At 38.7% G+C, this 14,141-nt stretch overlaps 1 protein-coding gene across 1 annotated transcript in view; it reads right to left on the minus strand.

The window, feature by feature from the left end:
- Nucleotides 1-1,673: 1,673 nt before the first annotated feature.
- TTBK2 (tau tubulin kinase 2) overlaps nt 1,674-14,141 on the minus strand; it is a 298,458-nt gene continuing 285,990 nt past the window's right edge. The window contains 2 exon segments of the mRNA XM_004466708.3: nt 1,674-8,492; nt 12,703-13,985. Coding sequence (XP_004466765.2) covers nt 8,030-8,492; nt 12,703-13,985 — 1,746 coding nt within the window. The 3' untranslated portion in view covers nt 1,674-8,029.

Consider the following 14,141-nt stretch of genomic DNA (forward strand, 5'->3'; position numbering starts at 1 on the left):
CGCTTTGGGCAATTGCGCAGGCGCGGGCGCGCCACGGCCTGCCGGAGAAAGGCGGGGCCGGCGCGGAGGCCGCCCGCGGAGCGCGGAGGGGCGGGGCCGCGGAGCGCGGAGGGGCGGGGCCGCGGGGCGGGGCTCTCCCCAGGCCTCAGTTCGGCTCTCCTCAGGCCTGAGGTCGAGGTCAAGGCCAAGGCTGGATCCGCAGACCCCGCTAACAGGCCTGGTGTTGGGCCAAATGTGGTCTCACCGTCCTTCCTCGGTGAAGCTCGTCCCCGCTGCCCTGCCCGCCTTCCCCGGATGCCCTGGCCCGAGGCGGCCGGGTGGGACCGAGGGCCACGGAGGGACGGACGCGGTTCTGGGACGACCTGACACCGAGGGCCTGGGAGAGCGGCAGGGCATAAAGGCGAACGATTCACCATAGTCAGATACCAGTCTCCATCGTCTGCCATAAGCACATTGCTCCAAGATTCCTAGATTTCTAGAATCAACTGTCACCACCCTAAAGGAGTGGCCAAGTTAGCCTAACCTCTCATTTTCAAACCAACCGGTTTTCCAACACTCACTATCACCTAAGAGAGTTTTTACAGGGAACCTTTTTATAATCCCCAGCCCAGCAAACCCTTAACGTGCCTCAGGCCACTTTGCACACAGAATTGCTTGCCTGTATCTTTATCTCCTTAACAGGATGTAACAATGGGTTAATATTTCAACTACTTTTGCAGCTGAGATGTCAATAGGCAAATATTCATGATTAGCTTTTGGTAGCCTGAGTTATCTCTTAATCTTATTTTGAAAAACAGGGAGACAATGAGCACTTTATTTTACTTTATTTTATTTTTAAAGATTTATTTAATTCCGCCCCCTCCCCGGATTGTCTCTTCCTGTGTCTATTTGCTGCGTCTTGTTTCTTTGTCCGCTTCTGTTGTCATCAGCTGCACGGGAAGTGTGGGCAGCGCCATTCCTGGACAGGCTGCACTTTCTTTCTTGCTTGGCGGCTCTCCTCACCAGCGCACTCCTTGTGCGTGTGGCTCCCCTACGCAGCAGGGCACTCCTTGCGCGCATCAGCCCTATGCATGGGCAAGCTCCCCACGGGTCAAGGAGGCCCGGGGTTTGAACCGCGGACCTCCCATGTGGTAGACGGATGCCCTAACTGGGCCAAGTACGTTTCCCACAATGAGCACTTTAGATGTTGCAGCTCATGGGAAAATCAAAGGGAAACCAGTGGAGAAAAAAGACTGCAGCAACATTCCAGGTCAAACCCAAGCAGGAGGGGTAAGCATGTGAATATGTAAACGCCTCCTATGAGAGCTCCTCTAGGTCAAGGGCAAGTTTCAGGCAAAAAAGAGAAGGTGCTGGGAAGCAAGAATCACTCCAGTGATAGAATGGTGTTCTGAAAGGAACTCTTTAACACTTTCAATTTTATTATAAGGAAAACCATCCCCTCACACTTTCATGATCCCTGGTTTTTACCTGCAGGGACAGTGAAGATACTAGTTTCTATTTAATCTAGTGCCTCTTTTTAGGTCACTTCTTCTGGACGTGATTCTGCATTTATAGTAACACTTTCTGTTGTTGATCCTGTATGTATGTAATCTCTGGTACAGTCAATAACTTTTTTTTAAACTAGAAAAATAGTATTTCCCACCTTTGAAATCCAAACCATCACACAAACAGAATTTGCATGCGGAATGAATATTTTATTACTAGATTATAAAAATAAAATACAAAATAATTTTAAAACAGAACTTAAAACACTGTACAAAGCTTTAATATGATACAAACGGGAAAATTAAATAAATAAATACACTTTTATATACAGATGGCCTATACAAAAGCACGCCATTTCTGCCATACTCTATGTCCTTGGTTGCCTGAGCAAGAATGCATAAAAGGGACTGCTTGGAGGAGAATGGGACACAATATAACACCTTTGGAGAAAAGTGTTAAATATAACACCTTTATTATCACACTGGTAACCAATATATATTTCAAAGCACAGTTTCTCGTCTCCAATTTCATGAAGAGAAGGAGAGAATAGAAGTGGAATTATTAAGGTCATCTAACTTACTGGCCTTGCTCAAGAAAGGAATTCTACATTGTGTTTGAATCTGATTTAACAGCAGCCAACAGTTCATAACTTACAAGATTTTTATCTAATTCAAAACATCAATGCTTCCCCCTTCCCTCTTTTTTCTTAACTAAATAGGCACTGACTATTTTAGGAAAGATTCAGAAGGAGAACCAGAAACTGTGCACTAGGGAGAAGCAAGGGCCTGAAGACTGAGTTATCTGATCTGTTCTCTTTTTTAGCCAATCCATCCAATCCTATTTCAGAGCCCCATGTGGCCCTGCTTTGTTATTTCCCTTGTCTTCCTAACTTTGTATCTCTGAAGCTTTCCCCCCTTTAGTGAAACTACCTGGTAAATAGTTTAAAAACAAAATAGTTTTGGGATACATCCCAAGGGCTTTTCCCTCCCTCATTAGCTCCCTAAAATAAATCACATTCAAGCTCTTGTGGGTGAGTGAAGAGCCCCAGACAGATTCCAAGTATGGTGAAGTGCTGTGTGCGAATTTTTAAGGATTTAAATTTTAGAGGGGAATAAAAGCATCATATGGCAAAGGGTAGTCTACATAACTTGGGTTAGTCAATGTTTTTAACTAGGTGACTGAACACTTCTGCACTTAACATTATTAAGCTACTAAAAACAGAGGTAAATTCCTATCCATTGTTAATGTGTAAAATTATGTGATGGGCAAATCCTATTGTTTCATGGGCTCAAGATCACCTCACCTGATCCTATGCCCTAGATCAGTGGACCCAGAAACCCCAAGAGGCATGGTCAGCATCACCAATGATATATATACTGTGCCCATACTGTCATTTCCAATTAAAGAGGCGGCAGAAACCTCTTAAGTTCCATAGGACAATGAAGACTAAGGCTTCCCTTCATTTAAATGTATCTTTCAGACCAAGGACCCAGTAAAGGCTAAGGAAATATTTAAATCATTGCTGAACAACTACTACTACTTTGCTATTCAGTGTCTTGAGGTTGTGTGTACCCTTAGAAGGATCCCGATTTTATCACATAACTTTAATTTTCTGAACCAGATTTGCTCAAGGGGAATAATTAAGCACAGGTTTAAATATTTTAAAAATAGGAGCTGACATTGCTTCACAGAGAGACAATCACAACTTAATTAGAAGTATCTTGATGGGCCAAGACTTGAACGTCATCATTCTATGTCCAGCCAGTGATTTCTCAGGATTAAAGTATATAACATCCCAATTCCCATTTAAGTGAATAGGGATCCTTGTCCCATGTCTTGGAACTACCTAAGAACTGTAGGAATTCCTCATATATCTCCTTCAGTTCTCCCTACCAATGTTGGGCAACAGATTTTGCAGGTTTCTAAGACTATGTGTTAAATTTCTCAAAATTCCAGATGGACAACCACAGCACTGAAAATAACCAATGACATGATAAGGTTCTCCTTTGTTCACACATCCTCAAGGTACAAACTAGGATTCTACTGGATTAGGACAAGGAAGGACAACTACCTAGGGTTTTCCATGCACTACATCCTCTGTGGTCTGAGAACTAGAATTATCGCTTGTTCCTTTCTCTAAGTCTAAATATGTACCTGTGGTTTCTCAACTTGGGTACATATTGACATGTAAGGACTACCATAGTGGTTGTGTGCCTGTTAACAGGATTACCTGTTAATACTTTTTGCCCTCATTTTAAAACATAGATAAGGAGCTCTTGTGCTACTATATTGTCTACAGATCCAAACTCAAGAAAGTTAAACAATACAAGTTGTCTTCAACTAACCATTCTATCTCCTCAGTATTACACGTGCTAAAGTACCTTTCTCCTTTAGGCAAAGTACCAACACATCCATGGTAAATGCACATATATGGAAACGGGCAGCTTCTCAAAGAGTGAATGCAAGCAATTATGTTTCAAAATACATGAACATAATAGAAGAAATGGTTCTCTAACATATGCCATGTTTCGACAGATACAAGGGCAAAAAAAGTTTTTTAAAATATCCAACACTTTTTATCTCTGACACTAAATCTAGACTTATCTACAAATACATATATATATTTCAAATAGCCAGAGTAAGATGCATTTTTTCCCTAAGCCACTAAATTCTGAATTCTGGATCCTATTTCTCCTATTACCAATTCCTAATGATGAAGAATGTAGTTCCTACAACTAAGAAACCTCTGCTCTTGGGGAGAAAAAGAATCTTTTCAATTCTAAGCTACTAGGTGTAGATGAACTAATTATGGTTTTAACAGTGGCTGGTTTCATAAAATATGCACCAGTATACACTTCTTCCTTATACTTTGAATGCAGCCATAGAAACATTAGCATAAAAATCTGTGGCCTGGAAGGAATCTCTGATGACTACTGAAGAATTACAAGTCTTTATAATGTCTAGAAACTAAAGAGAAAGAGACTGCACAATGCCTAGTCCACTGAATTAGTAAATAGTTGGAATTTGTTTAAAATTTTAAAGTAAACAATATAAAGTGGAGTCCTCTCAAATACCATTATGCTACTACTTATTTAGGACTTGAATTAGCTTGGCATCTTTTACAAAAAACATTCACTTTACAACATGCCACTTACAAAACAATAAATGGAACTGTACTAATGTTAACAAGGCCAGCTGGCAAACCAGAATTGAAAATAAGAGTGTCTGACTAAGTCTTAAGATGTTTATAATCTGTGCTTTAAGGTTAAATTTGATATGACTCAATTTTCCTCCCTTGTTCATTATACTTGAAAATTGAATACCTTTAAAATGTGCAAAAATTAGTATGTGAACTTTTATTATTTCAATCAACCCACAGAATTTGGAGATTTGGCAGCATAATCCAGGAGGAATGCTATCTAAAGGGGCTGAGATGCTGCTAATTCTATCTTCTGCTCCACTGAAGTAGTTCCAGGGACTAGACAAGGGAGTGAAAGGTTAGGTGTGACTAGTTAACCAGGCATTTTATTCTCCTAACAGAAATTGGGAGGCACTTGATGTTCAAAAGATAATTTTAACTTCTGTCCCTTACTACCTTTTTAGCATAGTTTGACTTTGACTGATGGCTACATCCCTCAACTGGTTCAAAATTACTTGGATGATGTTTGTCACTTACTAAAATATGCCATCACTGAAAAAATAATAATAAAGGAACTCATTGTATATATCATACTTTAAAACAAAAACCAAAAATCCTTATGCCAAAAGTGCTTTTTCCCAGGACTGCCAGTTCTATTTGTAACCTGAGAAATATCTAACATCTAAAAGCACAAGCTATGCTTTTAAAAACCATAAAGTAAATCTCTGTGACAGAATTTTAAAGTAGATCTATTGATACATTATATATAATTAGTTTGTTCTCTTTTAAAAGTATCAGAGCAGAAATATCTTTGGTTAATTCTTTTTTCTACATGCAAAATAAAATATTCTTAGATAACTGAGCTTTTTATCTCTGGATCCTAACAATGAGTTTGTCAATGCCCTTTAAAAATAGGGTGCAGTACATAGAAAAAAGGCTGGGAGAAAAAAGGAAGGAACCAAGAAAGAAAGAAAACATTCAGTTGCCATGTTGTCATCACTGTCAGCTTTGATAGCAAGCAGAGAAATGCCAGTAAGAAATAAAAATAACACACATACCACAACTGTAGGCTCATCAGCTTTGCCCGTGGTTACTACTAGCACATTTCTGACTATAAGGGTTAGAATTTAAAGCTGGCTGCTTTTAATACAATTTAGCTAATACAACAGGAAAAAAAAAAAACTTAATTGTAGACTAATCCCCCTGATCTCCAAAAAGAAAAATAAGGGGGAGGTGAAAAGAGGAAAGTAGAATGGCAATATTAAAGAGATTTTTTAAAAAATTGATTTATGTCAGAACCATGATTATCATCCCAATTTATCCACTCTAACCTTAAGGACAGAACTATAACAAATTTTTGAACCAGTACTATAAGCATGTCCCAGTAATTTTTCTATTAATTTCTTCTTTAAATAAAAATTAAATAACATATCTTGGCTTCTTAAGGACTGCTCACCCTTGAATTATACACAGGGAAGGCAAGAAGAATCTGAGGTTTCACATGCCAAGAACATATTTGCAGAAAACGAAGACAAGCAAGGCTTAAGTGTGCACAAGGCACACAATAGAAAAGGAATTCACCATCTGTGATCTTAAAATTACAAATGGAGAAAGAGAAAGAATGAGTTTATATAAGCATATGTCTGTATATTTATAAATATTTATATAATTTACCATGAAGACATGCAAGTAGTGTTATAGCAACTATTATATAATATAATACAGAGGAATCAGCCTTCCAATTACAGTTTACTTTAGTTAAATAGCAAATATGTCTTTATTGCATTCCTCTGTAGTGCTTGAAACTGGAGAGAAATGAAGATTCCACACTATGCTACATTTCCTGTGGGAGACTGTGTATAGCTCAGAAGTGTTTTTAAGTTTGTTTTTTAAAAAGTTCAACACAGATTAAAGAGAACATGGTAAGTTCAGTGCAGCTTCAGGGCGGCTTTGATGCAGCATTAGAGTATGTTCATTTGGTGAGGAAATATATGTCCCTCCAACCTCCATTCAACCGCATTACGTTTGGCAGCAAATACAAGGTCAAAGAGAAAGCACAGATGTTTGCTAGAAGGCAAATTTCAACAGCAAGCAGACCAATTTACCTGACCTTAAAAAGGTCTTTACAACAAAAAACACCTAGAGTATGAAGGAGACCATTTTAAAAGTCTGGTATAATTTAATTTTGCCTGATTCCTGTTAGCAGAAGAGTGAGATTAGAACATATACGATCCTTTTTACAACTTCATAAATTTAGATGACATGGAAATCAGGTCAGGAAGCGCAAATATTTAAAGTAAAGCATAGGAGAAGCAGGTAATAAAACATCAGAAGATAAATATTTATCCTAAATTTATTTCCCCAGATATCCATTCCTTATTGGCTACACACATAAAAAAGAAAATTTGAAGATTATAAACTTCAACAACATACCTAATTTCTTTCTTTCCTTCTAAATCTCTGAAAGCATAAGGTCATATTTCAAAGCTTTGTGCTTCCCTTGTGTCATTTTGGAGGTTTCATTTTGGAGGTTGATTTTAGAAATAATTGGTTCCTAGAAGACCTAAGGTCAGTTTTCCTTCCACAAGGAGAAAACTTACAGGGAAGAAGAGGGTTCTTCTATCTTGGTGGGCATTATCCCACACTCTGTCCCTCTCTCCCTAAAGCACTAAAGCCTGCAAAGCAGCTCTATTTAGACTTTCTCCTTTACCTAAGTTTCTCAATTTTTTTTTCAGTAAAAATACACTATAATTAAAACTATTGCTCCAAAGAAAAATATTAGGGGACCAAAAAAAAGGTGACTGTTCTGAAATTCTCAGCATGTGCTGCCAAAATCCAGGTAAGGTACGAGGAATAGGCAAAGTAAAGGTGTGAATCCTTAATGCACTAGGATAAAAACACAAGCCAAAAAATACATGAACACTGGTTCTCCAGCAACAAACTTCTGACACATAATCTAATGTCTGAGCAATTCAGACTTCCCAGGTTGGGAAGTTCTGAATGAAAATATTAAAACAAGAGTTTCACTTTTGCTATATAACCTTTGAGTAGAGCCTTTAAAAATGAGGCCAAATCCTTTAAAATTCCATTCCATCTCTATCCTCAACTCTTTTGTTTCAAAACCTTAAAATGACTAAAAACTGAGAAGTCATTTAACAAGTTTTCCACCCTTGGATCTGCTGGATCACCCCTTCCAACACAAAGGCATTGATTTCTGATCTGCTTGATGCCTGCCTTAGGTATTTCCTTATCATATATTTATGTCTTCTTATAAATAATTTATCATGTTACTTCCTTATGCAAGTAAAGATCAACACTGATTTTTTAAATAGACAGTACAGGGACATGACATGCATCAGGTTTAGGAGGAAGATCTCACACCTTTCACAGAGATGCAGCCCGGCTCTATCTGCTGAGTTTACTGGCTGTCTTACTCTTCCCTGGGGCGGTTTTAGTGCTGGCTGAGTGGTGGTGGAGGCTGCTGGATCCTTTCAGGCCATTCTTGCTGGGTTTGCAATGCTCCTGTTGGCAGGACCTCCTAGAGGAGGAAGAGCCTGAGTGGCTGGGAGGTGACTTGCTTCTCCCCAGATGTGGGGATGAACTCCTCTGGTCATGGTGGGGCCGTCCAGCCCTAGATGGTGAAGAGCTAGATGTGCGAGGCAAGGAAGAGCTTCGAGGAGAGGCACTGGGACTTCGGCGAGAAACAACTGGACTCTTGGGTGGTGTTTTTGAATTGTGAGGGGATCCTGGACTCTTGCACTGAGTAGTGGTCCAGGGTTTCTGAGATCCATTTTGAAGAATCTGGGCCAGGCGTGAGAAAAGGTCTGAGTCGGAATTGCTACTCCCTAGGACTTTATATCTGCGTAGCCTTAAGAGAACAGAGAAGAATTATTTTCGTTTTAATTCAACAGTGTTCCTAAAAAATCATGATGCCCAAAATCATAATGTATATGATTTACGCCAAAATCAGAAAATGCACCAACAGGATATGGAGATATTCTTTCACATACAACTGAACGACCCAGGAGGAAAGTACTTAACGTCTCCTAGCCTTCAATGGGAATACTATCTATCTCAAAAGGTTACTAAGCAGATTAAGTGCAGTAACTTAAATGTTAGTTCCCTTCCTCCTATAGCATACTTGTTTTTCTAATTTTAAGATTTAATAAATTTGTCTCTAGCATATATTAGCATCTTATAGAGAGTAAATCATTTTGTTGAAGCTTCTGTAATAGGAATTCTGCACACATATATGCAAATGGTAAATCCCATAATGTAAGACATCAACATGAACTGCACTCACTGAGAAGAGTAGGAATTACAGATAACAGTACATTTTAACTTTGTTTAATAATTTCCAAAACAAAAGAATGGTCATTGACTTCTTTAAGCCTCAGTTTTTGCCCCTGAAAATAGCCTGGGATTCAGGAAAGCTGGGTGTGGGGACGGACTGGGTCTCTTTGGCAACTGAGCTTGTGCCTCAGAATTCTAAATCTAGAGAGTATTGACATCAATAGCAATGTCTTCTTTGCCTGAAACATCTTTCTGGTTTCACCCAAAGATCAAATAGAAATGGTATATATGAAAGTGTTCTGTAAACTCTGAAATAGGACCCTAAAAATGTACTTTAGTGGTAATACTAAATAGTGTTGTAATATTAGGGCCAGTCACAAACCTAAAAATTAAGTGTCTTAGCAATATTAGAGAAATAAACCAAAGGCATACAACACTAGATCCAAAAAGATACCCATTTTTCTATGGGAAATGAGTACTGGGAAAAAACTTTACACCATATGCAATAATAAACTCCAGCTGAGTTAAAGATCTATACACAAAATATATAACTATTTGAGTATCAGAAAGGAACATTTTAAAAAAATGTAGGGCTGAAGGGACCTTCCTAAGTATGACACAAATGCAGAACATAAAAAAATTCAGTTCCATGAACACTAAACTTTTCTATAAAGCAAAAGGCATCATAAACCAAGTTAAAAGGCAAGCAGGGCAGCAGACTTGGCCCAGTGGTTAGGGCGTCTGTCTACCACATGGGAGGTCCGCGGTTCAAACCCCAGGCCTTCTTGGCCCGTGTGGAGCTGGCCCATGCTCAGTGCTGACGTGTGCAAGGAGTGCCCTGCCACACAGGGGTGCCCCCGCGTAGGAGAGCCCCACGTGCAAGGAGTGTGCCCCAAAAGGAGAGCCGCCCAGCGCGAAAGAAAGTGCAGCCTGCCCAGGAATGGTGCCACAAACATGGAGAGCTGACACAGCAAGATGATGTAACAAAAAGAAACACAGATTCCGGTGCCGCTGACAAAAGAAGCGGACAAAGAAGACACAGCAAATAGACACAGAGAACAGACAACTGGGGGTGGGGGGAGGGGAGAGAAATGAATAAATAAATAAATCTTCAAAAATAAAATAAAAGGCAAGCAACAGACAAGGATAACATATCTTCAATATATTTTGCAGGCAAAGGGTCAATAATCAATAAAAAAAGACAAACCAATATAAGTTTTGACATGACCATGGTGAACAATTCATAAAAGCAGCTCAAGGAAAAATAAGTATGAAAAGTATATGAAAAGATATCTCATGAATAATCAAACAATACAAATTAAAACAATGAGATGAACTTGTCAGATACTGCCCCCCCCCCCAAATGTTTTCAAGTAATATTATCAATTGCTGGCAATAGTAAAGAGGAGAAACTTCATTTACTGTTTGTATGAGTGCAAATTATTGGGACAACATTATTGGGGGCACACTTTGGATGAAACGTACAGAAATTTTAAATATGGACACCCACTGACTTAGCAATTCTACTTTTAGGCATCTATATTCTAGAGATGTAAGAGTGCTTGAAAATCTATATACAAAGCTATTCACTGCAGTTCTATCTATCTATTGATCTATGTATCTATCTATCGACCTACCTACCTACCTACCTACCTGGAATACCAAGGATTAAACCCAGCACCTCGTACATGAGAAGCAGGTGCTCAACCACTGAGCTACATCCACTGCTCACCTGCAATACTACTTACAAAAGCAAAGATCTGGAAACAATTTAGATGTCTATTAATAGGGAAACGGTTAAAAATTTCATATTACATCAGTTCCATAAAGTATTATACAGCAGTTTTAAAAGAGTACAATAGATCTTTGTGTACCAATGTGGAAAGATGCTTGATACACATTAGGTTGGGGAAAAAAGCCACCTATAGAATATTATTATTACAAAAAATCCCATTTTTGTTCAAAAAATCCCAAACCTTTATGAAAAAAATTATATATATATATGTATGTATGTATATGTGTGTGTGTGTTTGAGTAGGGAATGAGTGAGACTTTTTACATATTAAAATTTTTTCAACGAAAATGTACTATTATTTATAACTTACAAATACCAATAAAGATTTTTTAAAAGTTATGATTTAGTAATTCACTTCTTTTATATGGTTCTAAACAGAATCTGCAAATATTGTCAATGTCCTTTTGAGGAGGAATGGGATGAAGGGAAACAAATGCTCTAAAGGCTGACATCCATTCAGTTCAAGAATTTACATCTCAAGCTGCTGAAATGCTATCTTCTGATATAAGTTAGTGGAAGAGGAACTTTCAAGGTTATATTAGCACATGAACACCATGGACAAACAGTCACAACTGCCATGATGGGTGAGCAACAAGTTGCTTATGTACTCTCTAAATATTCTGTCCTCCTCCTTCATCTACTCACTCCGACAAGTGGCATGAAACTCATTTTGGGTATACCTACCCTTGTGGAACTTAGAGTAAAATGTGAGGAATGGAATAAAATAATTTCTCTGTGCCAGGACCAAAGTGGGAAAGTTCTAAGACATGGATGAGTTACTGGCTGATCAGCTCTGTAATATCTGACACAATGACAAATATCTGGCTTGGTTACAAAATGCTACTTTTAGGAGACACATATAAGTGCTAAATAATAGACAATAATTAGATTTGTTTTTGGTACAGTCCAAATCCAGTCAAGGCATAGCTACACCATCTTTGTTAAGTATAGATGCCAAGCAGAAGAAGGGAAATGTGAATGTAAATAGAATCATCTTTTAAAAATGTCTCAGTTAAATCACTGCAGTTTACTCCTTACCTCTGACACTTAAAATACAAGGCTTAGTAATCCTTGGATCTGAAATCCTAGGGCAAGTCAAAACTAAAATGACTTTAGCAAGTTCTGCTCAGTAATCATACAGATAGATCTCATTTTAACACATTTTAGCAGGTAGATGCCTATCGTTATACTGTCTAGGACAGACTCTGGTTTTCATGCAAAGGTATTTTTATTTTCACTTTGTTTTTGTTAAAAGACCAAGTCTTCTACTTGGGTTTTGACACATCTACCCTATGAAAGTGAGAAATGATTCCAAGAAAAGAATTCCTAACTGATTCACTGCATCCCAATACTTCTCTCTTCTCAAAATATAACCCATAAAATATCACTCTGTAGTGAAATATATCATAAGAATATTTAAATAAGTGTACTATATAATAAATATTAAAGCAATATTTTTATTATGTATGCTTTCACATACCACTGGATTTAGGAAACCCTTCTCTAACATTTTTTGTTTTATTAACCAGATAAAAAGCACTGATATCAGGGCCCATTCATCAAATTATGAACGTAGTATTCTTCATTAGAATTTGACATCTAATAATATTTGTTAAAGTGGGATTCTAGCTAAGATTAGAAAACTGTCAAAATGGACTGGAAAGAAAGGTAATCTTTATTACATGCCAAGAACTGCACTAAACTCTAGATGTATGCTACCTTATTCCATCTTCCTGAAACCATGAGGCAATATTTTACCTATTTTATAGATGAAGAAATTGACGTCTATACTGCTAGAAAGTGGGAGAGCCAAGAACTAACCTAAGTCAGTCTTACTCCTTTTCACGACACTGCTTTATAAAGGCTTGGGAAAAGCAGAGAAGGTGGTGGATGATCAGAAGCAGGCAACAAAGAAACGAAACCACTGATGTTAACAGCAGACAGAAAAATAATGTTATACACTCAACACAGGGAGAGCCTACACCATTACCTGGCTTCTACTCCAGGTCTCGTGGGTGGCTTTCCTGGTGGTGGCCGAGGCAAGAACTGAGATGAAGTTGAGCTACTGACTTGATCTGTGTTGACCCACGAAACTGGCCTTGGAATTTTGCTCTTTCTGGACTGGGAGATGGCTGGTGACAGAAAGCTATCTTCGGCTGGCCTGCTCAGGTGAGAATCTACTGCCAGTCTCGAAAAAGGAGTGAATATTTCCTCCTCAGAAAAGGGAGCAGGAACAGTAGCTAGTTTCTCCTCTAGCAATTTATCAGAGGCACTTGAGAGGTCACCAAGGAAAGATTTGAGTTGCCTTTTTTCTACCAGAAGCTTGACTAGATCTGGCTGATAAGCTTTCTTTTGGAGGAGCTTTTCTTTTGCAGAGACTGGAGAAGATGATTCAAAAGCTGAATCTATCTCTTGTGCTAAAACAGGTATTCGGCTGTGCCTAGTTACAAAGGATGACCTAACCATATCTTTCCGGGATGGAGGACAATGTTCATTCTCTGAAACACAATGAAACAGTTCTCCATTTCTAGGGGTAATTTTCTCTCTTTTTCCTTCTTGGTGCAAAAAAGTAGTGAGGTCTCCTTGATGACCTGGCAAATCATCACTCTTGATGTCATTATCCTTAGGTATCTTACTTTTTTGCACTGCTGCCACATGGCCCATCTGCCTTTCAACATGTGGATCAATGACTCTTGGAGAAATTTCTGAAGTTCCAACTGGCAAAAGCTTCATTATCTCATGATTTTTGTCTTGATTTGGCACCACACTGAAAGTCTGTGTCTTTGTTACATCAAAAGGTTCAGTAGCAGTTGAGCGATCCCTTTCCATAGTTACCAAATCTCCTGGGATAGGGGAGATCACAATACAAGACTGACCTTTATTTAACTTCTCATTTTCATTATCTGGCCCTAGAAGATTGCTTTTCTCTTCAGTTTCCCCAGGATGACTCTCAAACTCTCTCATAACCAGTCTATTACGGTCAGGAAGGTCTTTTTGCCCCAGGTCTTGGGATTTGTCACATCCTCTAATATGAACTTCCCTGGGTAATATGTCATGACCAATATGATCTAACTGAAGCCCCAAATCTGTTCTGCTTCCTCCACTAGGTGGTTCACCCTCTGTCACAACCAAGCCAGAGAAGTTCTCCCTTGGAGAGTAAAGTTCCACAGTGGGTTCCATGGGCTGAAGATCCTTCTTCTCTGGTTGCTGACCATAGTGAAAGCTTCCTGAAATCGACTGTGTAGATGCCACAGAAGGTCTAGCAATTGTAATCTGGAGAGGGAGAAGAAATAAAATCAGAATGCAATAATGTGGAATACAAATGAAAATCCAAGATTTGAGGTTTAACACTGATATCATCTTTTCAAATTTATAAAGCACCACAGATGCCAACCAGATCTATCCAACTTCTTTTTAAAAATGATCAAT

Source organism: Dasypus novemcinctus, chromosome 3 (genome assembly GCF_030445035.2).
Source record: "Dasypus novemcinctus isolate mDasNov1 chromosome 3, mDasNov1.1.hap2, whole genome shotgun sequence".
Taxonomy (NCBI): Eukaryota; Metazoa; Chordata; class Mammalia; order Cingulata; family Dasypodidae; genus Dasypus; species Dasypus novemcinctus.